Genomic DNA, 26,891 nt, shown 5'->3' on the forward strand with positions numbered 1-26,891 from the left:
GGAGTATTGGATGGATGCGCCATTACAAGACATCCTGATTGAGTACTACTCGAAGCAAACAAAGCGACAGGTGCAAGTCTTGTAAATCATACATCCGGTCAACATGATAATGCGATACACGAGAAGCCAGCAAAAAACAGAATATATGGGGTGGAGGGTTGCTGAAATACTGTGAAAAAGCAGTCACGGGATGGTACAAAACTTGCTCTGGACATAACATAACATAAAGGCACCATTGATATCTTTCTTGTTTGGAAATACTGTAAAAAAATTGCTACATATGGCACATAACACATTTGTACATACATATATTTAATTTATAAAAGTTTTTTTTTCCTGTTTTCTATTTGCAGAACTGCTAAAATAAAATAAATTGTTTAATTTAAGGTGGAATACTTTATTATATAAAATAAAGTTTTACAGGTGAATCTATGGGTGTATTTCGGTTTTAGACAGCGATAGGGTCTTGGTTAGCGATTACACCGGAAAGCCTGGCCTGCAATTCTTCCTGCGGAGAGAAGCGACCTGTTGGGTTAGTCCTGCTGTCGACCAGGCGGAAGGCAGGGGCCGCCTCGAGATTGGCCGCCAGGGGGTTCTGTATGGCCAGGAAAGGCGTATCTTCTCCTACTCTTTCATCCTCTGTTTCGCTCTCTGAGTTACTGCTGTCAGTGCCTGTGTTGTCCATTTCCAACCTGTGGGCAATGTGACCATTGGGCTTGGTTCTTTTGGCCCGCCGGCTGCTGTGGGTGAGTTTCTTAACCGGCTCTTGAGCTGGTTCGTACTCCTGGGTCGTTTCATACTCCTCATCCTCCACTATCCTCAAGGGGCTAGGGGGCAGGCTGTTGCTCTCATGCGCGGGGTTGCAGTGGAACGAGTTGAATTGCTGGGCGTGGTGGTCATACTTCTCCCGCAGCCGTGGTGGAGTCACAAGGAGCAGGGGTCTCTCCTCTTCCACGAAGGGACTGATTGCCATGGAGGGCATGGAGACCGTCGTGCTGGACACGGGCGGGGACATTTCCGAAGGGGGTGACTTGGGGGAGCTTGGCGTGTGGAAATCTACAGGTGACATACGAGCCGGGGTGGTCATTGCTGATACATACCTGTGTGAGCACAGAAGACCCCAGCGTAAGTGTGGTGCAGTGAGAGAGGCAGAGAGTGAGGGGTGGGGGGGTCAGGGGGCAGAGGTCATTATCTTATCATCAGATATCATCATCAGACAACAGAGTAATTCTCTTCATTGTAGACGTCTCAGATTTTACACTAGGACATTTGGAATCTCCAATTAGGTGGTCAAGAGTCTCCTCACAGGAGTGCATGCAAAGATCAGCTAAATTGCCTGGCTTAGCAAAGCGTTTGAGATTTTTTTCCATCTCATTGTGATTTTCTTTTTTTTTTTAATCATGATTTTCAATAAAAGCATGTGAGTTAAGACAAGAGGGCACAGGGTCCTGGAAACCTCTCAGTTTGTAAGGACCAAGGCTCGGGGATTTGGAAGGGGAAGAAGTATTACTTAAATACTATACCTTCCTAAAGGCCAAGGGGTCTTAGAGAATGAAGCCCAAATGGGGAATGGAAGAAGCTCTAAGATGAGTTGCGGAAAGCTGGATCTGCATGCATTTGGATCTGTGGGCCTTGTTTCTCCTTAGCTCAGCTATAAGGTTATGTCTTATGAAAAAAAAAGAGCATAGTAACTTAGATTTATTCCTGAAAACAGCGTAACACATTTGTGCGCTTTTAACTTTTCCATGAAATGCGACTTCTTAACATTCCATTTGCAACTCTATATCCCACTGACCACGACATTCAAAGATAGCTGACGCTTAGCTTCATCGCTATGTTCAATCCCTGCTCTGGCTCTCTTCCAGAACCCACTGCTGTATCCAGCTCTGGCTTATCTTTTCTGACTGCTCAAAGGTGGCTGTACCATGTCACCTTATGTCATGCTATGTTTGGTGACGCTCAGGAAATCTCGTTGTCAAGACATCGAGTGCACTGTTTTCACCATACCGTGCTTTCTTCCCCCCAAACAAGAAGACCTTACGTGGCATTGAGAAAGACGTGGCTTATTCACAGTCACATTTCTCAGCTTAGATAAAAATGTCACCAATGCGTAGCACTAAAGGACTCTTTCCTTCATGGTGGCATTTGCAGAATCTAATTTGACATGACCTGTGATGACACAGGACACCGTCTTCTCATCTCCAGCTAACAGGAACAAGAAACCTATTAACCCTCCTGCTTGCCATCCATGATTCTGAGTCATACAGATGTGAGATCTGACTGTGTCTAAAATGGGAAAGTGTCTCCAGATGGAAATATCTGGGGCTCGAGTCTCCAGACTTATTATTTTGGGGATACTTAAATTAAGCTCTCTGAGAAATGCTAATCCAGATTCAACCAACCCATAGCACGGCTTCATTGTTTTTCTCCAGGGTGCCAGGTACATTCTGACGGCCTAAATAATACCTGGGGTATGAAAGGAAGCCTATCCCAGCAGGAAAATGTCAACCTTTAAAGATAAACATCACCTGTAGTGGTGGAGAAAGAATTTATCCCTATCTTCTTTCTCAGGTTTCTAAAAGGATTGAATTGGAACAGGCTCAATACATAAAGATACACTTACATGAATTTAAGGCTGATGTTTTAAACCAGCTTTGGACCAAGCTTATTTTTATCATAGATGAGTTAGAGCAACCACTAATTCCATAAAATTCTGAAAAGCCATTTTGGGGTAAAGGCCCTTGAAAAAGTAATAAGCAGGCTCTAAATGACCTGCAGGCTCCAAACTGGTCATCCTTTGCTGTATGTACTTTCCAATGCATGAGTGAAGGAGTGTACCCAAATCATCTCCACCCATGAAAACCAAGTAAGTATGACTTCGACATTATGTAAACCTTTTAGCAAGTGGTCAGAGATTGGACTGAGAAAGCAAAACAGTAAACCAATAAACAGAACTCTGCTGGATTTGAAAACAAACAAGTAATAGCTTCTTGATGGACTGGGAATGTTGGCTGGGTATAACTTTCTCCCCCAGTTTAGGTGAGAATGGATCAGGAGAATCTATGAATTCAGCAATGCGATTAAGCATCTCTTTCAAGTTACTTTCTTCTGATCTTTATTTTACATTTGTCTTGACTTCCCCCACCCAACCCAATAGCGCCAGAAGAAACCCAACACATTCTGGAATAAAAGCCGTATCAAAGGCAATATCTGCTTTGAAAACCTCCTGTGAAGACTGCGAGCCGCAGTGGACAGGAGATTGATGGACGCATTCCTTGCTGGAATTTCACAAAGGGATACTGTCTGGTGGAATGCAAGGCATCCCCATGACAGGTGGCAAGGACACAGCCCTTGATCTGATTTAACTGAGGCTGGAAGGTAAGAAAGCTCATGAGAACAGGAGGCCAGCTTGACCAGAGTTTGGATAACCGGCCACTTAGGATTCTAGAAGGGTCCTGATCAATCACTGAGGCCAGTGTTCTCAAGTTCCAGTTAAACTGAGACTTCCCCAGAGGGTCTGAGCCTAAGGTCAAAGCTGGGAACTCCAGGACTGCTGCACCTTCCACATCAAATCATTTCAGCTCTTTTAAGAGTCTGTTGCCTGTCAGCCACTGGGATGATGCGAGAAGCTCAGAAGAAATGAGTTCAGTCAAACCAAAAGATGCCTTCATCAACTAGGATCACTCCTAGACCAGGCACCTGGCGCCCCTTATTCTCATGAGAGCAGCTTCCTTAGGTGGGAGAGCGGATGCTCGCGGGGATTCTCTTACTGGGGTGCTTTCTTCTCTGCGGTAGCTTTGCCCTTCGGTTTTACCTTTCACTATGAGGAGAGTCTCGGTAGGAGTCAGGGGTTTCTCTGGCATGCCTGAGGAAGCTGTTACATTCACGAGGGCCTCCCAAGCCATTGAGACGTCCTCTCGGGCCCCCAGTGGGGCTGCTGTGCCTACTGTTTTCTACGGATGACATCACGATGACAGAGTGGCTTTCCGAAATGATGCTTTCAGTGTGTCCATTGCTCCAGCTACAGGGGAGTGTGAGAGGCAGAGAGAGGGAGAGTTTTAACTCTATGCACACACAGAAATGAAAGGAAGGGAAGTGACAAACCTTGCAAATGACTGATGTTTCACGCTGGGATTACTTGTCTCAGAATAGGACTGGCTATTAAGATGCTTGTGATGCATAGGATCGTGATTTAGGTTAGCTTTGCGAGGGTACACTTTATTTACACGTTCACCCATTCAACACACATTAAACAAATGCCATTTTGTACTAAATATTTTTAGAGTCTCTCTGTTCTTGAGCATCTTAGATTAAGGATGCCCTGGTCTTATGTGCTCCATTTGGAAGTCTAGTGCTGCCCTTGGCAGAACCCACTCAGATATCACCAGAGCATTTGAGAGTTTGAGGTTCAGCTAGGTAACCAGTTCTCATGTGATATCCCAGGGCAATGCAATCACTGGAAGAAGTTAACTTCTAAGTATTATATAGTATCTTAGATAAACTCTTTCCAGTATCGCAATTCATTGGAAAAGACCCTGATGCTACGGAAGACTGAAGGCAAAAGGAGAAGGGGGCACCAGAGGATGAGATGGTAAGATAGCAGCACTGACTCCACAGACATGAATTTGAGCAAACTCTGGGAGACAGTGGAGGACAGAGGAGCCTGGTGGGCTATAGTCCATGGGGTCACAAAGAGTTGGACAGGACTTAGTGACTGAATAACAATAATAGCAATTCCGGAAATGGTCAGGCATGAAAAAAGACAACCTCTAAAATGGGGAATAACAGTACTGTAAGGTGGGTATTATTTCCCCTTGTTTTGGTGACAGAAAAGTTGAGGGTCAAATTCAAATAGCACTTAGTGGCAGAGTCAATTGGATGTCCAAAGCCTGTTTTTGTTCCAAATCATACACACTACAATACCGCACTGCCTTATAAGTACCTCCTGTTCCTTTCGTAGGCAGTGAGAACAAAAGGGAACGTGTAAATATTCGATCTTGGGGAAATGTCATGCAGCTTTTTATTCTCATACCTGTGACTGGGAGTCTGAGTGACAGTAGTGGAATGATGAGCTGTCGAAGTGTAGTGACTGGTGGAAAAAGACGTCTCCGCCTCTCTCTCGACAATATGCTCGCTAGAGATGACATTTTTAGATACGTATTGCTGGATAAACAAAGAGACACAACTTGAAGATTTAGGGAAGTCAAAATTCTAACAACGTCACATACACACACAAATCTACTCTTCTAATACACATGCTTCGTAATAAGCTCTATTTCTCCAGTGGCCACATGGCAAAGCCTATCCTGGTTAGTATGATCTTTAAATTAGATAAATAGAATTCATGAAATTCTCTTTGGATATACACACACAATGTAGGTCCTACCATAACAACTACATTTTATCAGAGAAGACCTGTTTCTTCTCTTTCGTTTCCAACTGATAACATGACTAGATTCAATACAATTCAATTCAATACAAACATCTTCACGGTACTTACTTTTGTAAGCTGTTGCAAGCACAGAAATGGTTTGTCTTATTTCAAATTTTAAGTCATTAGAAGAATTTTAAAAATAATCTCTATATTTTGAATCTACATTTCTCTTTCAATTTCCCAGCATCCATGTTGCTCTAATGATATCATTGAAATTTTTACCTCGTTGTCAATGGTAAGACTAACAAGGTTACTGAGAGATTTGAAGAATTTATAACAGTGGTCAAGGTTATAAACCCTGACAAATCATACAATAGATAGAAGGTCTTATATTTGGTACAAGTAGATTCTATTTTATTTTTCGCCACTAAGTCACAGTAGTTATTACCACCTTTATTAGTAAGAGAGGGACATTTTAAAATTTTCTTTTAAACACTGGAAATGGCAACCCACTCCAGTGTTCTTGCCTGGAGAATCCCAGGGATGGGGGAGCCTGGTGGGCTGCCGTCTATGGGGTCGCCCAGAGTCGGACACGACTGAAGTGACTTAGCAGTAGCAGTAGCAGTATTTATAACAAATTGAGTTAAGTAATGGGAAAAGACATGCATAGGAATAGTCTTAGATGAAATAGGACATTGATGATCTGATAAGTTATGGGCTCTAAAAGGAGAAGGTGAAGTCGCTCAGTCGTGTCCGACTCTTTGCAACCTCATGGACTGTAGCCTACCAGCCTTCTCCGTCCATGGGATTCTCCAGGCAAGAATACTGGAGTGGGTTACCATTTCCTTCTCCAGGGATCGAACCCAGGTCTCCTGCATTGGAGGCAGACGCTTTAACCTCTGAGCCATCAGGGAAGCCCTGGGCTCTAAAAGATGAATATATCAGTTTCATGAATATATCGGGATCTAAAAGAAACTGATATATTCATGGAAACAAACAAAAAAATACAATCTGAATTATACTTGAAACTCTAGCTGGTTATCTTAACCATAGAAAGGTTTATTTCATGTGGATCTTTGCTTTAAGGAAAAGATGGTGTTGTCATATGTAATGAGCTATTTTTAGTCTGTAGAACAAATGACTCTTGTTCCCTGGAAGGCAATGTAAGCTCAGTGAATCTAATGAAAATAATATTTAACAATTATACAACACTCACCAACTGCCACTGGGCTAATGGATTATGTGGATTATTTTTTTAATGCCCACTGGAACTTTTTGAAGTAGGTATTATTTTTATGATGAAGAAATGGGGGTTAGAAAAGTTAAAACTCACAATCACATAGCTTGAGCCATAACCAGGATTCAGGCAGTCATTCTGCTTCCTATATAACATACAACGTGACAGACTAAAGGTATGTCTATAGAGAATGTACTTAGCAACTGTGTAGAACATTCTAATGAACACACTGGTAGGGGGAGGAAAGGATGTTACTTCATCCTTTCCTTAACTACTTCACTGGTAGTGAAGGATGTTAATTTATCAGCACCTAACAGTCTTCTGACTTCCTGATGGTTGAACTACTAGCAACCCTGAACTTGGGTCTTTAGATATATTTGCTCCACACAAAATTCATCTTTGACTATAAGATTGAAAATGCTACTGTCATATAATCTTCCAGCTCTGCTTATAAAAAGCCAATCATCTAAGGGAAATGAAAGCAAAACAAGAATGATGGTGAAGTACGAAGAGTAATACTCCAGAAACCAGGAAAGCTGAGTTCCGCTCTGCCCTGGCTCTTACAGTAAGTCCCCTACATAATTCATGTCAATGTATGGCAAAACCAATACAATATTGTAAAGTAAAATAAAGTAAAAATAAAAATTAAAAAAAAAAGAATCTTCAAGTTGCAAACTTTCAAAGATGTGAACATATTATAAACCTATTATAGTACTATATAGCTGATTGTGTTAGCTGGGTATGTAGGCTAATTTTGTTGGACTTACCAACAAACTGGATTTATAAATAAGAACTTGTTCGCATGGAACTTGTTTGTATGTAAAGGACTTACCCTATCTATAAAAAACCTAGGGGGAGTTTTGGAAAATGCTATCTAAAGACTCTCTGAATCTAGTATTTAGTGACTTCATTATATTTAAAAGCTAGATGATTGTTAAATTTAAAAAATGCATCTTTGAATGTTGAAGGATGTATTTCCTCCAAAGGGTTTGGTATCTTGTAGAAAGAGTCAAGGAATCAGAAAGTATTAAATTCTTCTGTTTTGGCTACTGAGAAGCAAGTCTGGTAATGCCCTTAACATTTTCCATGGCCTAATATCTCCCTTCTCAGAATCAGTAAATCATAAGGTGCCTCAAAATGCCTCTAATTAAAAAAAAAAAAAAAAAGGACTCTAGAGCTTTTAGCTCAGTTATCAGTGCTAATTAGTTATAGACTCAAGCAGCCTTCATTTCCCAAGTATAAAAAAATAAAACATTTCCTTCTGATTCTTGTGTCATGAGTTTTATTATTTTTCTTTGTGTTTTTTTCTCTGCTCTTTCTTCCGGTTATGGCTTCCTTACAGAACAAACCCAACATTATTATTCCGACCCATTAATGAACACTTTATAAGAGGAAATGTGCTGGTTTTACAGTCACCAAATCCACTTTAAAAAATGTTCCCATTATTTTCTCTTGGCGAAACCTTGGCTTCCTGGAAGCCCTGGTGATTAATGGCAGCAGCTAAGAGACTAAGAGCTTTAGAAAATAAACTTCAAGGTGCCTGAACAGAGGAGAGATGCTGAACTTTCCCACTGGGCAGAGTCAACATACATTCACCAGCTGCACGTTCTCGGGGGGCGGATTGGGGTGGTGGGGCCCGTTGGCTACGTTCATCATGGTGTTTCTTTCAGACCGAAGGCTCTGCCGAAGCCGGTCATGAAGCTTTTTCCGTTGTTTCCTGGATAGGGAAAAATGGAGCACTGATTTATTTTTTTTTTTCTAATTATTGACATTTTTCAGTACAGTCAGTTCTTTCTTCTACCAACACAACACTCAAGGCAGTGGATTGGTGGGGAGAGAGAGAGGGCACACCACCCCATCTCAGAAGTGGAATCATCTGTTCTTAGCAAATAGATTGAAGAAGCCGGTGGGATTCTTACAGAAATTGAAGAGAGAGATAAGGAAAAAACAGCAGAGAAGACAAGATAAGTCAAGTTGAGCTTTGGCTAAAACTCAGTGTTTCATAATCACTCCATCTTTGCCCAAGTTTTACAGATGGTCATGTGTCTTAGGCTACAATTCATGCTGTGCAATTGATAAGGCTGATTTCATTTATAGTTTTGCCTGTGTGTCTTTCAAGAAAATGGAGTTACTTTTGAATCTGTGTATCATAGTGTGTGTATGTGAGTGAAAATGTGTACATCCTTTGCCAGAAGATTTTGGCACAGTTATAACATGATCCTATTCTAGTACATTTTTGTATAACTAGGTAATGAATATTCAAATATTGAGACTGAATCTAGTAAGACTCATAAGACGGATTCCATGAAGGTTTATTTTTCTCTGTCGCTTGCTCAATTCTGGCAACACGCTACATCCCAGGACATTAAGGAAATGCCATCCATGTCCTTGTTTCTATGGCATAAATGCAGATTGTCTGTGTTTCTCAATTCAGATCGTAATAATATTCCCATGACTAGTTTTGGCATAAGAGTTTATGTGATGAAACGACAAAGTAAAATAAAACTGTAAATAGCATTATTTCAAAGTAGAAGTTCTACATACGATACAAAAGTGAAAGGAATTCATATCATATGATAATTGTATTTGTTAACAAGGACCCAGCTTCAACAACCAACAAAGTGAACACAAATCTATTTTCATCTTTTCTCTTTTATTCTTTCAAAGCAAGTTTTGCTTGCTTCTCCTCCCGTGAGAGTCCTTTTGTACATCTCACACTGTGGGAGAATTTGAACTGGTAACCTAACTAGATGCAACTGAAAACTCCATCATGTTTTTTTTAAAATGCCTGCCTTTCAAACGCCACCAAACGCCTCCATTGTCCCCTATGTCTGAGTGCAGATTGGACGTGTCCTCAGAGTTGAGGTGACAAGCTCACTTGTGGTACCCACCACACTCCTTTCAGGAGGGACCCACATCCACAGACACCCGCCTGGGTACCTATGCAACCCTGTCCCTCCAACCCTTTTCTTGGGTCACGGGACTGTGGTCAATGAACAAAAGTCTTCTGAACACTTTTGCACAAATAGGCAAAGCTTTCTAATGCCTGTGGTTAGGAAGGTCCTCAGAATGGGTTATTCGGGACCAAAAATAAGGAGGAAATCCCCCTGCCCCTCTGATCTTCCAGGACAAGGCTGTGGAGCCCGGTTTCTGCATAGCCTTTGCCGCCCGGGCTGCCTGTGAGCTCAGGGGGAAGGAGGCCGGGGAGGTGTTTACTTGGTTTTGCAGTAGGCCACCACACACATGATGCCAACCACGAGCAGTGCGATGCAGATGCCGGTGATGGTGAGCACTCTCTTCTGGTAGAGCTCCTCCGCTTCTGGAAAGGGATGAGAACAGACGTCAGCGAGGCTAGCTCCCTGACCCTCGCCCGGACTTACAGCTGAAGAGCTGGCATTGTCCATGTTCACAAGAAAATACACAAGGGACAACTCATTCCTTCGGCAAATAAGACGTAAGGTGCAGCACGCTCCGCACCACATTTTGAGCATAAAGCTGCAAAGCCCATTGGAGGGCCATTTATAATTTAAAAAATACGATCTATTCAATGACTTTAATGTTAAGCCATAGATGCGTACTAAACTGACAAACCATAAACGTTAATGGTAAAATAACGATTTCGGTTAAAACTGTAGATTTTATTTAAAAAAAAAAACTCTTGCAAAGACAACAGGAATTGATGCCAATAAAAGGAGCTGGCATTGGCACCACTGGGACCCTCCCCTTCCGCCTTCTTCCCAGCCTCCTGTCCCCTCCCCTCCCCCACCCCAAGCCTTTTTTGATTTCCCAGCTAGTTCCTATTCCCGTGGTCTTTACAAAGAACCACTTTTAACTTAAAACAAAAGAAAAAAAAAAGAAAAGACAACTCAAAGACATTTGCAAACATGAGCTTGACTTGTAGTTAGAAACAAAACTGAGGCAGGATTCCTATGATTTAATAGGAAACTGGGGACAGAAGCAGCAGGACAAGGAGTAGCTTGGCACTGTATCAGAGAAACTCCAGTAAGATGGGTGGGATAGTCCTGGGCCACGAGGAAGACTTGTCCTTTGAGGAACAGTTATTACGACTTCACCAGTTGTACTTAGAGATCTAGTTTATGACACTACAAAACCACTGGCACAAATGATATAAGATTTGGAATAGATTGTACCTTCCTGCATTGGACAAGTTGGCAAATTAGCTAATGTCGGCTGCACCAGGGAGGTGGGATGTTTAGAAATTTCAGATGAAGGTACTACTATACTCCCACTGCAACCAGTTTCTGATTCATGGAAGGTTTTCGATTTGCAAATCAGCTTTGGAGGGGGATAAATTGCTATAGAACGGGAGTCAGGTTCTTAATAAGATTGGCTGATTTAATGGTGAACCTGATCCTCTTAGGAACGAAGCTTCCAACCAGCCTGGTCACACTCACTGGGAAATATTCACAAGTTCAATGAGAAAGAGAAATTAACCAGTGCATAATAAGCAGTCTAAGCTGCATTTGCTATTCTGATTAACACGCTGGTCAAGAACTGGGAAATATTTTACCAATGAAGGTCTCTTATCTGGATATCAACATGGGGCCTTATAGAACAATTTCAATTTACATTCTCTGTCTCAGCAGCCACAGTTTTTTTTTTTTTTTTTTTCTTCTTTTTCCCTCTACTGAGAGAGGGTAAGTTGCCGGAAGTCTTCTTGAAATGAAAAAAGGTGCAATGCCATTTCTATGATACAGCAGACTTTATCATTAAACAAAAACATTTCCTACAAGCCAAGCCCATGGTAATCAAATTCCAGTTAACAGGTCAGGAACATTGTCAAATCAAATTAATAAGATCACTGATTATTAACAGGAGGAGGAGGAGGAGAAAATAGTCAGTGGGTAAAAAAAAAAGACCAGAATGCTGCAGAGATTATACGAAAACAAACAGAAAGGGTTGGAAGAGGAAAAGAAAGCAAACCGAGAGGACAGACTGACAGAATGACGGAGAGAGGGAGGAAGCCAGGTAGGAGGGAAAAACGAGGTTAAAGAGTGAAGGAGCCATCTGAGGTTCCTGGCACAGCATGCCTGATACTAGGGGAGGAAAAATAAATACATAAAAGAAAACCAGAGGGAGGAAGTGCTGGGGTGGAAAGCAAGGTGGATATAGATTTGGAAGGGTTATCCCATACAGCATAACTCCTAACCTAGGCTGGCGGTCACGTGGCAGCCACAATTAGAAAGCAAAGCAGCTGGTGCATTGCGGGGGCGACAACGGACCAGGAGACAGAGAGCCCTGTCACGTTATTTCTGTGCCGCGTAAGTCAAATGAGGACGTGACGTGTGGATGCTTGTATGTTAATTGCGAGTGTCTGCTGCCTCCCTTCCCCTAGAGCCACAGGACGGGGAATTCAATTTCATAAGGTGTTAATCTGTGAGCTCATGTGGCTGGAACGGGCACCTGGATGATTTTAGCACTAAGTCTAAACAGCAAAGGCATCACCCCACTGGTCCTTCTCTGGGGGAAGCAGAACACAGAGCAGGAATCTTTTGTTTGGGATGAACTAGTTGAGAAACAGGAGTGTAAAAGCATCACTGCCTAGAAAGTGAAGATCCTACTGCACTTCTTTCACTTACTCTATTTTTCCTTCTTTTCAAACAGCAAGCACTGGTAGTGCTTCCATCTTCCAATTCTATCTTTAGAAAAACCTGGGAAACTGCTTCCCCAAACTGCAAAAAGAGGACCTATCCAAGGGCTAAAAGTGGGGAAGGCATCCGTCTTTTGCAAGTTTTTTGGTGGTTGATAATTCTAAAAGAATAGACTGACTAGGCTTTGTGAAGAAATGGCATATAATGACTTGCTCATTCTCCCCCGGTTATGTCAGCAGATGACACTTCCCAGGAAAATCAATCACGGAACTGGAAAGGCAGCCCAGTCAAGGGCAAAGGGCAAAACAAAAGTGCTAAGATGAGCCAGTTGAAACCAAGTCCCCTAGAGCATAGATGTGGCTTAGGACTCTATACTCACATCAGGATGGCCTGAATGCATTAAATATTTTCCATTTAAGTTTCTATCAGATCTTTCAATGGTTCCCTAAATCAGGTGACCCTCACAATATAAATATGTTCAAGGAGAAATACTTGGTGGACAATAATATAAAAAATGCTTTAAAAAAAAAAACAACCCTCCTTTTTCTCCCTTATTTTTTCCCTGTGTTACAGGGTCAACTGGACAAGAGCAAATTAGAGACAGTGTTGAAAAAAAGAATCCATCAGTCCTGTTGGTGGATCTGCCTTAATGAGCTGAAACACTTCTAAGCCTTTACGGTTTGGCTGGATGCATTAAATGAATCAGATCAAGCATGTTTTTCAGACTGATCTGGCCAGGCCGAGAGACAGAAGCCTTGGCCATTGCAATTAGCCTGTAAGTTCTGATTTTCCTTAAGGATGGAACGTTCTGGCTGGCTGGAACCTCTGGAAGCCTTTCCTGTAAGAGGTGTGGGTATCAGACCCTTCAGGTCTTACTGAGGGAGGTCATGTATCTGAAAAAGCCATCACCCTACTTCATTGTTTGGGAAAATAAATATTAAATTTATTAATTAGACCCTAAAGTGATAACACTGGAAGGATGCTGTTAGGGAGAAGAGAGGAGGTGACGGTGGGATTTTTTTTTCCTTCCTTTCAGGTAAGGCCAATACGCCTTTTGAGAAGTGGGATAAATTTCATCCCGAGGGAAGTGACCTGAATAGATAACGCCCCTCAAGTAGACCACCTGACACCCGTGGGATGTTGGTGGGGCTTCTCGTACTCCTTACTCTCGAGTGATGTTCTCTGATGTGCAAAGGACCGGTTACACGAATGTGGGGCTTTCCCCATCACATGAATAGTTTTCTCTTGGAATTTTTTTCTGGGGGGAGGGGAATGTGCAAGTAATTGAGTTTCTATCCCTGGAAACTGATAGCTTGCAACAGCCTCATTTTCCAGATTATGGAAAGTACGTTAGGTGTAGACTGTGATGTTATCATTGAAAAGAAAGCAACAGCTGTAAGATGCTTTTGTTGCATGATGTCACTGACACTAGCTGAATGGAGGCCAGACAGTCCTTTATCAAGGACATTGCTTTATTGACTGATACGCACTTCCAGCGCTGTAGCATTCAGGAAGCCTGGGGACCTGCACTGCAGAGCCTCCAGGAGGACAAAATGGCTTCCCTGTCCTGCCAAGCCTGGCTTTTCTCCCAACTATCTAGGATGTTGTCTAGTCGCTAAGTCATATCCAACTCTGCAACCCTACGGACTGTAGCCCACCAGGCTCCTCTTTCCATGGGATTTCCAAGGCAAGAATACTGGAGTGGGTGGCCATTTCCTTCTCCAGGGGATCTTTCCAACCCAGGGACAGAACTTGAGTTTCCTGCATTGGCAGGTGGATTCTTTACTGCTGAGCCACTGGGGAACAGTATGAAAATTTGTATTTGATTACTTGGGATATGGTGACTCAAATTTAATTCTATTAGTGCTAGAATTTCCATCTACAATAGCATAGTGTATTTTGTTGTTTTTTATTTCCTTGCTCATAAGATAATGAAGCTGACTAGTGCAGTGCTTGTATATATCTCCAGAAAACTAGAGTAACCCATGTCTGAAAGTGAAAAGTGAAAGTTGCTCAGCCATATACAGTCCATGGGATTCTCCAGGCCAGAATACTGAAGTGGGTAGCCTTTCTCTTCTCCAGGGGATCTTTCCAACCCAGGAATTGAACCGGGGTCTCCTGCATTGCAGGCAGATTCTTTACCACCTGAGCTATCAGGGAATGTATGTAATATTATGCTGCAGTGTAAGAGCTTTCTATGTTACAATATGAATAGATGATTTTTACATTGTACGTAAAGCTGCGATCCATGGGGTCGCAAAGAGTCGGACACGACTGAGCGACTGAACTGAACTGAACTGAAAGCTCCCATTAGCCGAAAATGCGGAGTGTTCTTAAGTCGGTGTATGTGAAGCTTCTTTTGTTCTCAGGCCCCTGGCTTGGTTTCTCCTAAAGCCTTATGAATCACTTCAACTTACCCAGCTCTGGAATAACAGCATGGTCAGCTCCGATCAGTGGGTCAAGGAACATGGGATGTATGTGAATTGTACCAAGTAAGGCGATTTTCAACTCTAAGTGAAAGTTTTGAGTCTAAAAGCTGCTGCCCTCAGTACCTCGTCGGTAAACTAACCATAGATTGAAAGCAAAGAAATCATTGTTATAGCTGTATGATCCCTTCTAAAGAGAAAGGAAATTAGTTAGGAACTGAAAGGTAAGAGTAGACAGGGGGGAAATATAAAGGTTTCAGCTCATAGGCTCTAAATTCTGCAGGCTAAAAGGAATGATGATTGGTCCATACCCATAAATTCAATCCCAAGATGCTCTGCCAATGCAGAAAGTTGACAAAAAAAAAAAAAAAAAAAGAAAGAAAGGGAAAAAGTTTCAGAAAAGAGCAATACACTGCACTCCAAAACACATTACACACGACTATTACGGCTCTGTGCGTGCACATGGAACAAACAAATGGCGGATGGTTAAGGAAGCAGTGCTCAGGTACGCCCCTACGAGTCCACAGAGGGAACTTCTCTTTCAAGAGGTGTGCAAATTCCAGCACTGTCTTTATTAACCCTTAAAAGACCTTACTGAGGGAGAAGTGAATGGCTGACCCCTCCTCTATGCTATGCGTTATCTGGGAATCGAAAGACCGGATTTATCATCAGAGATGGCATTTGGTATCATTTCACCCTTCTGCTTTCAAAAGGCAGGCATGGAGTTCCAGGGAGGTGAAGTCATTTTACCCAAAGGCAGAGAGTGGCAGAGCAGGGAGGTGAAGCCAAGAGGAGCAATTAGGTTGGAAATTTTTGTCCCATTAAATCGCTCATTTTCACTGTTTGGGGCTAGCTATGCTCTAATATTTCCTGTTGTATTATTTACTTATCTTTAAACTATTTCCTTTCCCCCCAAATCTTCCACTCTCTCCATCATTGGTATGACATGGAGAACACTTCTGCTCAAAAAAGCCAGCCAGGGCACTGAGGCAACCGGGAGCCTGCTTCCAGTTTTCTGTATCATCTCTGTGTGGCATAGGATAGCCGTGACTCCCTCACTTTTTCAAATGGTTTAAAAAAAAAAAAGGAGGCAGGGGGAGGATGCAATTCCTGGGTTCTTTGGTTAATTTTAATTTAGCACTTCCTCAAATCACAAAGAGCCAATTAGATGGGCACTTCCCAGCGCTGAGCCCTGATGCCCAGATGATAGCTGATGGCCACAGGCACCCAGCAGGCCTGCAGAGCTGCCCAGGGGAGAGGGCTGGAAGCTGTGCGCCCCCAGCCCACAGTCCTAGCACACCTGACTGAGGACACATCAGAACTGCAGGCCTGGCAGGACCTGCACAGACTCAAGTGGAAAAGTGGGGAAAATCGGGCAAATGAAAAAAAAAAAAAAAAAAACACCCAAACACAAAAAACAAAAAAACCAATCGAGAAATGACGCTTTTCATTCTTAAAACAAAAAACTGTTAACCAAATGTCATCATCTGGGGCCCTTCCGGACTCCGGTATTTGTGTGTGGGGGGTGGAAAAGCAGGTGGGAAGGCGGGGCAGGATGAAAACAGAGGGGTTCTGTGGTCTGTATTTCTTTTCCTTGGTCACTGACTAGAGAGATACCAGGACAGTCCCCGAATCTGACAAGGCATCTCTTCAGTTTGAAAGCACACGCTGGAGGGGTACTTCTTTTCCAAAACAGTTTGGACATGAACAGATCTCCTCATAGGGAGATCATGTTTGGAGTCAACCTGGTTTCAGGTCCTTTCTCTGCCATTTACCTGTTCAGTGACTTTGGACAAGTTCATTTCTCATTGACAAAATGCTTATGGTATTGACACAGGCCTCACAGGGTGACCCTGTGGAATAAACGAGACGTGAGGTGTGTCGGCCAACAGCAGAGGGGTTTAACAGCTTGGCGGACAGGTGTATCTGGAGATTTACTTTGGGCCACTGATCGCAGGCATGCAGGCTTAGTTTTGACTAATTTCCGGGCCCTCAAAACTCTGACAGCCTCTGTGATATATCAAGAATTTATATTAAAAAAAAAACAAAAAAAAAAACTTGCCACCTCTTACGGAAATGAAGTTTCCCAGATTTTATATATATGTATGTATAAATACATATCAAATAGTACAGTGACTAACAATGATAAAGAGGCACTTTATATAATAGAATTTTCTTTGCCTTAAGTCCAGGGTACTCAGGCAAATCACGTACATTTTTCATAAATTTAAAGAAAGAGGCTGTAGAGTGACTTTGGTTTGCACCATGTTCACAGCAAAATTAACAGTTTTTTCCAGTCTAAATTTCTCTTGCCTCTGTGCAACACTGAATTGGACAAATTGCCATTTTCCCTCAAGTTGTTTCTTCCATATAAACTTCAGAACATCAAGGTACCACAATTCATTTTCTGAGGAAGTGATAATAAATTTCCTTACACGTTTCCATGAGCAACTGACTCAATTTTTCTCCCTACAACCCCCTATGTGTCTTGCCTTTTCCTCCTACATCAGTAACAATTTAAGGGTTAAAATCAACAGATGACTACAGAAACTCTTTCCAGAGAAGAGAATCATGATTCCATGCCTACATGAACACTGCTAATTATCTATATTAGTTGCATAGAAAGCTTGGTTAAGTCTTCAATAAAATTAGTAGCATGCTCATGCATATATATTACTGCATTTACAGTTTTATAGGTAAGTTGGTGAGCCTAACTCTAATTTCATTTCATGGGAAGTCATTCATATCAGGCAGCTCCAATTTCAAATAATTCAAAGGGAAATTGGTACTTAAAATTGTACTCTCTTCTGCCCATAAGCCCTAACAAGGAAACACGCAGAAGGAAGCATGCATCAATCACCCAAGTCCTGGAGCAAACACTACTGTGATTTATTTGACTATTGGTGGCTACATTTCTTTCATTGTGAGTCAAGAAAAGCAGAATACACAAATACTTTTCATTTTCTGAAGAGCTTATTACTTTCTATCTGTTCTAGTTAATCTAATGTTGGCTTAGGCTTATTACATATCATATGTTTCCTATTGAACATCTGCCTAGCCACTCCATTTTTCAAATTAAATTAATAATTCAAAAACACAAAGGTTACTGTAAACAATTTAGCTTCCTTTTCTACATGTGATTTCCTGCTGTGCAGTAAGCAATATAAAAAATTAATTTAAATCTGAGTCTTTAGAAACTATTAAGTACTGACTCACTAATCTTTTGCTGTAGGATTTTATAATTGTTTGAAGAAAACTGATTAACCTGTAGGTTAATTTAAATTTTCAATTGCCTTAGAGAAAAGAACAAGAAAACTTCTTGAAAAGTTGAAATTATCCATACATGCAATTATAATTTCTGTTAACATTTGAAGACATTCTTGGGTTTTCTTAAGCAAGTAATCTCAAAGAGGTATGTGTCCTCTTGACTTTTGCCCCCCTGAGGATTCTAGAGGAGTCCTGTCAATGTCATTTCTAAATGGAACCAATTTAGCCACTGACTTCTAATTTTCAACTTACCTTTACAATAGGAGATGCTTTATTTTTTCACATATACCAATCCATATTGCCACTGAACCCTTTGAGATGCAATAGGAAACTCCTTTCTTCCAAGTTTACATATGCCATGAGCAAGTATGTTCATAAAAACACAGACACTGAAATCTCACTAATGCTTAGCTGGAGTTAATAATTCTGTTATAGGTTGATGTGTCTTTATTCTACTTTCAGCAAGATGCACATGTTTGATAAAGAAACTAACAACTTCAGTGAATTTTAAAAACATTTGGAAAAATCAACACAAATAATTTAGGCACTAGTAACCTATGAATCAAAAATACTTTTAAGGCTGTCTGAGTTTACTCATTCTGAGGATATGCCTATAAGCTCTAAAATTGTACTCTTTTAAAATAGTCTATACTTTGGGCTATTCTAGAATTACTTCCTATTAGATGTTAGTTTATATATGACCTGTTTGCTCCATACTGCTTGAAACTATTGAAGCTGTGTGTTTTTTCCTATAGTCTATAAATTGATTATTGATTGTCTGTATACACAAACACAGACACACATGCACCCCCCACACACACAACACACACACAATGATGAACCAATCCTTTCAAGCAGGAACTCTGTGTCGAGAGGGGTGAAACCTAAAGCTTACTAACCTTGACAGTATTTTCCAAGAAAGTATTATAAATGTTTTATTTCAAGGCAAATGGCTTCCTTCAAGAAAGCCCTATAAAAGATACATGTGTTCCTTTCTTTTATATTTTAAATCAGTTTTTATAAATCAATACATGTCCCATAGGACACCCTGACCAGAAAAATTGTATTAAATCCTAATAATGTAAGTTATGTGTTTAGAAGCATTTAAAAAATTGTATGTTCTTTTACAATGTGATTCATCAACTGAAAATGTGGTTTGGTAAGTTGAACAACGTGTCTCTCTGAAGCTGGGGAATATTTTTTCTTTTAAAATGTATGATATACATTTCAAACTTTATGAACAAAAATAAGTAAATTTTAAACTTTACCAAGACGGCAACACTTTTTAGCTTTTGTGTAGCTTTCATTACTAGTTGGACATAAAGTTCTTAGAGCAGCAAATATTTATTTTCCTGCCTTCGATGTGAAGGTTTGTAGAAGTAAAAACTGAGAATTTAAGACATGGAAGTTAGAAAATTAACTCTGGGCAAGACAATTTTGGAAAGCAGTTTCTGAATGGAAGCTCTTGCTTTTCCAGACACGAGGCAGGACTGATGCACAGTCATTACAGACTTTGTTTATAAATGTGCTTCCTATCTATCTTTGTTAAATCAGGTTAAATCTGAATGCTGTTTTCCTGGACATCTTCCAAAAGTGCCACTGAAAGCTTACTAAAGAATTTATTCAAGGAATCACATTCTGATTAAAATACATAATGGCTATTTTTAAATTATATCTTATGAAAGAGAATATGGTCTAAAAGAGAAATTGAGAACATTTTTTCAGGTTCTTCTGTCAGATCTCACTGCATCATTATTTCGGAAAATGCCTTCATTTTTACAACGCTTTCAGTGCACAATGATATTCCAAAAATTTAAGTACAATACACATGTTCAGAATTTTCATTAAAGTTTAAAATATAATTGTACTGAATTTATACAGTCACAGGGATTTGTAAATCCATGTCATTTGAATACAAACATTTCTAAAAGGAATGGCTGTATTAAGTAAAATTTTATTATTTACCTTCTGTTTTTACGTTCTATCTTATCTACCTTTATATCAAAAATCTATAGCTACAGAGAGAACAAGTCTGTCCAGTAAAAGCATTTTATTTAAAGGTTTTGAATAAAGAGGAGATTGTGTTTGAAAATTTGGCAATGCCAATTTATCACTTTTTCACAACAAAAAATGCTCTGTAACGTGATTTTTGATATGCAGCTTTTGTAAATACATCAGAAGTACCACTCACTAAAAAAATGATGGAATAGTATGGGTCCAATCTCCTCATAATGCATATGAAATTTCTTTTTTGATAGAATTTATTCTTCCATGACTGTTAACATGAGAAACGGAATGTTATTCTTTGCATGACTACAAATAAGGGTCAAATCTCATTCTTTTGGGGCCCCCAAATGACCAATTTCTATCACTGTTTCTTGTGTTACATGAATTTATACCACAATACACTATGTGAAATATTTTGGGGGGTGAGCAATTGACAAGCCAAATCAGAGGCTGACAAATCCATTATAATGCTTTTGTAAATAAAATCTAATAGCACACGGCCATACTTATGAATTGCTTTTGTGCTCCACAGGCTGAGTTTTCTGTGGTTATGACAGTAATGGTATAGTCTGCAAATGCAAAAGCATTTACTATCTGATCTAAATTTACAGAAAAAAAAATTGTCACTCTTGATCTACATGGATAACTACATGGAATCTATTTTTAAAATGATGCTTTGAAAGTTCCAGAATTAAGAGCTAAAGTCCTTGTTCACAAAAGAAGGACAGATACATAGTTTAGTTATCCATGCAGTTATATACAATGTAAACGGTCTTTTAGGAATGTTCAAAACTTCATGAAGCCAAAGAAATCCATCAAAATTTCCCGGCCCTCATTTTAAAAGTATACATCTAGCAGTGAACTGTGATATTTCATAGTAACTAATAAATATTTAAAAAAAACAACTTTTTCCTAAAATTATTACTGAGAGTAGAATAGCATAAATAAGTGATTTAACAATTCATCTAAAAATCATTTAGACCTGAATCCCTTGTTTCCTAAACAAGGTCAAATAGAAGCCAGGCTATCTCCTTTACTGTGAAATGTTTGCTTTTAATTTTCCTATTCAGTGCTTTTTTTTTTTTAATGCAAACTGTTTGGTTAATGAAGAGAAACATCTGAACTCTTTTTATTCTGTTTATTTGTCGGAAAGAACACATTCTGAACCGAAGCGAACTTACCATCATTTCAAGTGTGTACTGGTTACAACTTAGCACACCTCCTTTTCAAGGATGGGGACATTTTATAAAGAAGATGGACTGTTCCGTGGAATGATTTTTATTTTCTCAATAAAAGTGAGACTTTTCAAGGCCTTTATTGTCATTGCACTGGGTGAGAGAGACTATCACGTTGTATCACAGTAATTCAAGATCAATTTCAGAAACACTGGAGCCTCACGCACCTATGAGTAGCTCAGAGCCCACTAGTCACGAACAGAGGAAGTCATACATTTGCTTGTGTTAATGTTCTCATGCGACAGGCAGAGGCAGTCAATGTTAGACCTGGTAAAACGCATCTAGCTCTAGGTGGAATCTGAGGGGAGATGCGGCAACAAGAAAGCGGCACCAACTGAGCATGCTCCTATTCAGGCAGAGACAGAAAGGGAGTGGACGTACTGTAGAAGCTGGCCATTACGTAGTTTTGGCAGCGATCACCAGTAAACTCATTTGGGCACCTGAGAGAAGAAACAAAAAAACAATGGTAGAAAAAAAACAGAGAAAAAAGAGAAGAGGTGAATATATGCTAGAAAGAAGCTCCTTCAGTGTCATTTGACTGAACTTGGTGAGTTCACTCTCAGGAACTGAGTCTTCGTCCTCATCATGGCTTTTGGACTCTGGCATTTCCCCCAGTGGGATAAAAATTTGGATAAACATGATGGAAAGATCCCAGCATTTTAAGTGACCGTGTTCTCTCAAATGGGCCACTTAAAATGAAAGCTGGATGTTTTCTTCAACTAGGTTTTCTGCTTGGTAGTGTTGGTCCAACGCACTGGAAGGAGAGGAGTTTTGGTGGGCCCGCCTGCCATGATTGCCAGCGTCATGGACCATCCAGATGGGTTTTATGAAATTGATGACCTTTGCGGTTTGTTGTGGAGACATAGCTAGACAATATCGCATTGAATGGGTTTCTGCCCTGAGTGGGTTAACCATGATTAGAACAAAAGGAATCAGTCACAACTGAGCTGTAAAGGCACCAAGCGGTAGCGATTGTTGCTGTAGTTTGGGGGAGAGAGCAAATTTCAGATTATTTTAACATACTTTCTTGGGTTTGGACTTTCATGGGCACATTCTCAGTACATCTCGCTCCAGTGAATCCAGGTTGGCACCTAGAGGGTAAAAATGTAATAAGCAATCGAACGCTATAGACACTGAACTTTCAGACTGGCAATTTTCCTCCTATGGAGTATGGAGAGTCCTACAAATGACCTGGTGGCTGAACAACACAAAGAAAAGAAGACAAAACATTTAGAAAACCATGTCCCATGAAAACTGTGGGGTATATATTTCTGTTGTTTGCTTCAGTCTTTGTAAAATCAGTTAACTGAAATTTAACTAGTGTGAGGCTGAAAGGTTGAAAGGGCTTGGCAAGGTATGGGCAGATAAGTCATTATCTCTTGGGCATTTCTGAATTTGTCAATGATCAACTGACGTTGAAACACTGATTTTGGTAAGAGCTTATATGGTTCCATCCATCATCATTTACCATTTAAATAATTCTGAGTTTTTTCTTTTGTAGACATAATTTTGTACTTCATTTCATTTTGCTGTTGTTTGGTTGTTAAGTCATGCCTGCCTCTGAGACCCCATGGACTGTAGCCTGCCAGGCTCCTCTGTCACTGGTATCTTTGAAATCATCAAATTACAATAGGAATAAAGCACTTTCACACTCTAATGATTACTGACAAGAAAAATGACATCCTCCTTTTTAAAAAAGATAATACAAAGTAGGTCTTATTTTTAATGGTGTAAAAAATCTATAAAGAGGCAGAGTTTTAGTAGTACAAATTTCACTTCATGCAACTATCCCAAATCAAATACATTTAAAAAATTTAAGCAGTTATTCTTCTACTGAAGTATTTACTGAAAATCATTTTGCATTTAAGGTAAACTGCTTTGAAACTGTATAAAATTTACATTTTGCTCACTCACATTTGCCTATCAAAATTCCAGAATCTTGGTAGAATATTGTTCTCAAGGTCTTGGGATGGGGCTGTACCTAGAGATGGAAGTCCTTTAAAACTGCTCTTTTTGTTGCTGTAACTCCAGTAACTAAAGCATTTCAGAATGGATTCATTTTACCCCAAATATCATACTCAAAGAAACAGGGTCATCAAAAAGTTCCAGGACACAAATATACTTCTTACAGGTGCCCCACACTGATAGCCATGATTATTAGCAATAGTTCATCTAGACCATAAACGTCATGCATGATTTCTTTCCCAGAATAAATAAAAATAAACACCACCTTTTTGGCATCAAAGAGATGTGAATAAAACTATTCATTTTTGCTAATATCAGGTTGATTTTTTTTTCATCCCCCTTAAAGCCAAATTCAATGTCAAAAAAACATTCTCAAGTGATTTGGTATATCTGCTTCACTAATTTCACGAAGAATGGCTTGTAAGAATAAATACTAACAGTTCCATATTTTCAGCCCTAAGAGTACTTGTGTCAATAAAGTATAATTATGGTCATTAATAATAATATCAATAAGCTTAACAACAAACATCTTATTTACATAGTTTGTTTTTAATTCTTCAAAACAAGTTTTTATAAGTGAACTGGTTATTTTTGTATAGAATACTTTTGCTGAAATGAGTAGAGGAAGAACTACCTAGAGAAATACAAAAATAAGAACTATAACCTGTGAGGCTGGGTCATTTCTTATGGATATGTCATTCTACCTGCTTCAATTAAGAATGCCTTTCCATGTAATTTAAGAAAAACACATGGAACCTTGTTTTCCATGTACCTTATTTGATGTAAAAATTTGTGAAGTATATGAGATTTTATTTTTATATTTTTTCTGAACCAGGACCAAAAATCCATATAGATATACACTATAATTAAGTAGGTAATTCCAGAACTAAGAATATATTCTATAATGACCATTTCATCTTACCTGTTTGTACTCTTCATAAAAATTTAAATTCTTAATTTGATCACATAATAACCCATTTGCTTCATACAAAGAACATAGTATGTGTGACTATGGCGTGTGTGTGTGTGTGTGTGTGTGTGTGTGCGCGTGCGTGTGTGTGTGTGTGTGTGTGAGAGAGAACTATTAGAGGTAAGAAATGCACTTATTTAGGAATCATGAAATTCACAAAGAGCTCAAGAATCATGAATCCCTTAAGATAAGAAAAACATTTATTAGAAAATTGCCAATTATGCATCTTAGATGACATTTTTGAAATAAGAAGGCATGGGACAACTAGATGAAGGGGATCAAAAATCCTACCCAATCAATTTTCTAATTAGTACAAGATTCTAAAATGATGTTTCCTAGGAAGCTAGTATTATAAGATGGTGGTTTATCTCTATCATAAAATGATACAGAATGTTTGGTGCAGAAACAGTAGATCTGCATAAGGTATACCAATCCTTTTTGGAATTACCTGCTATGTCTGAACCAGAGCTATCCTTTCACTAATGTTTATCTTCACTTGGAGGCATTTTCTTAGTGTAAATCCTTATTATTATTCAAAGTGGGGTCCAAGGACCAACAGAATCAGCATCTGCTGGAATCTTGTTAGTAGACACATAGAGTCTCAGGCCCCAGTCTAGAACTATGGAATAAGAATCTGCATTTTAACAAGATCCCTAAGAGATCTGTATGTACACTAAATTTAGGATGTCAGGGATCCTGACTTCCAAAGATGGAGACTAAGGCCCTCTATCCTGGCATTGCAGAATCTTGCTGTTTGGATGTGAGAAGTCCATTTGGCTTCACTGGGCCACAGCTGTCTTCAGTGATAAAATGATAAGATTTATCTAAGTGATTATCAAAGGTTTCTTTTACCACAAAGGTTCTGGGAGTCACTCTCCTACATGGAATCACTGTGCAAAAACCTGGCATCATCTCTTCTGAATGTATTACCAGTCAGGGAGGACTCAAGAACTTTAAAACCATTCTTCTGATAGAACTGATATTTTAAGACAATCATAGAAGCAAAACAAATGTCAAATACCTATTCCTAGTTCAGTCAAGGGTTCAGAGCTATAATCATTATGTAACTTTTGTGGACATCTGGAGTTGTTGCCCAATCAGATGCGAGGAAGTGGAAACAACTTCTGCATAAGCAAACTGCAGACTGCATTGATTGGGCAGAGAAAGCATATGCAAATGGAAATGCACTTGATCTATGAGGTCTGAGTTGCTCAGTCATGTCTGACTCTTTGTGAACGCATGGACTGTAATCCACCGGTCTCCTCTGTCCATGGGATTCTCCAGGCAAGAAGACTGGAGTGGGTTGCCATTTCTTTCTCTACGGGATCTTGCTGACCCAGGGATCAAACCCAGGTCTCCCACACTGTGGGCAGATTCTTTACCATCTGAGCTACCAGGAAAGCCCATCTGATCTACAGGCTCTGATTAAACTCTACAGTATGACTCCTACAAGAACAGGGTGACTGTCTGGCTGCTGGCATACCTTTCTGTTAGCATTGTCCTTTAAGCAGCCAATCTGTCACTTTCTTCGGAGATAGGAGTACAGTAGCTTTAATCTCATTGTAAACAATATGCTCTGGCCTGAGTCTGAGCACCTTCCAAGAATTCTATGTCTTAGAAGAATCTGTCTGAATAATAATTGAGCCCTTACTGTCGCTTCAAAACTATATATACCATTTATTTGACAGATCAGATTAGAAGATAGAGATATTTTTAAAAATGTTAGTATTTGCTCTTATACAAAGATAAATGAAGATAAGCAAAGGTAAGCAATCTTTGTTCTATATTTGTTCTTCAGGGGATGAAAATTCATAGTTTCTTCTGAACGAAGCACTCTCTTCAAATACAACATCAACTCCTTCCTGAGTGTCACCTCCTCACCAACCTATGTCCAGACCTGGTTGAGGGATTCCTTATCTGGCTCTCACTGCATGGTGCCTGCCTCTCTTCCACTGCCCTGACCTGTTGGTCTTGTGATTATCTCTTTGTGAAGACGGTAACAAATTCCGATCATTTTATAGCTCTAATGTTTTAGTCCAGTGCCTGGCTCTTGAAGGCCTCTCATAAAATACTGGTTAAATTGAACCTGATTGAAGGTTAAAACATAGTGTTCAGTAAAGAACTGTATCAAAGAGACCCAGATAGCCAACTGATTGGCCAAGTACAGGTCAATGTCAAACTTCTGGCTTTCATTTCTATAGTTTGTGACCAACTCTCTCCTCTGTAGATAATTTTTTTTTTATGGTTCCTTCCTCACAGACGCCTTCCCCTATATAGAAACCTTTAACATTGAGTCTGGAATTTGGAAAAGACTCCATATAACTCTTTAACAGTAAGTCTGTTACCTCAAATTTAAATCCCATTACTGAAATTAACCCAGGATTCAATGAAGCAGTTACAGTCTAGTAACCAAGACTTCTGCATGGTAAAATAAAAATGGTTCTTAATAATAACCTTAATACATAGTTATTATTATATAATTCAGCATATATTATCATATATCAATATCAGCATATATTATCCTGATATGCTTACTGTGTGTGTAATCAATTATCAACTCATGTTATTTTGTGAATCAGTTTAGTGTTTGGTGTATTTTTTACATTCTAATTGAATAAATTATCCCCCCCCCTTTTTTGGTGGAGATACTAAATATCATTAAAGATATTTCCAGAACCCCAAGAAACTTTCAGTTATTTAGGATTTGCTAATTTTATAAGCCATTATAAACGGCTTAGTGGTTTTTGAAATTTATGGTCAATTTATAAACCATCCTTATATCCCTGCTTTTCCTGTCT

The 26,891-nt window shown here is 39.7% G+C and overlaps 1 protein-coding gene across 5 annotated transcripts in view; it reads right to left on the minus strand.

Annotated features, from left to right (window-relative positions):
- Positions 1–448: 448 nt before the first annotated feature.
- NRG1 (neuregulin 1) overlaps positions 449–26,891 on the minus strand; it is a 1,130,425-nt gene continuing 1,103,982 nt past the window's right edge. The window contains exons 3-9 of one of the 5 annotated variants that reach the window (XM_068972081.1): positions 21,540–21,598; positions 14,961–14,984; positions 9,828–9,930; positions 8,202–8,328; positions 5,033–5,163; positions 3,815–4,021; positions 449–1,100 (exon numbers count right to left, since the gene is read on the minus strand). In XM_068972081.1, coding sequence (XP_068828182.1) covers positions 449–1,100; positions 3,815–4,021; positions 5,033–5,163; positions 8,202–8,328; positions 9,828–9,930; positions 14,961–14,984; positions 21,540–21,598 — 1,303 coding nt within the window. Of the gene's footprint in view, positions 1,101–1,544; positions 1,666–3,814; positions 4,022–5,032; positions 5,164–8,201; positions 8,329–9,827; positions 9,931–14,960; positions 14,985–21,497; positions 21,599–22,181; positions 22,250–26,891 lie in introns of those variants that run through there. The other 4 variants (XM_068972082.1, XM_068972083.1, XM_068972085.1 and 1 more) reach the window with 4 other exon arrangements.

This window comes from Capricornis sumatraensis, chromosome 4 (assembly GCF_032405125.1).
Source record: "Capricornis sumatraensis isolate serow.1 chromosome 4, serow.2, whole genome shotgun sequence".
NCBI classification, from domain to species: Eukaryota; Metazoa; Chordata; class Mammalia; order Artiodactyla; family Bovidae; genus Capricornis; species Capricornis sumatraensis.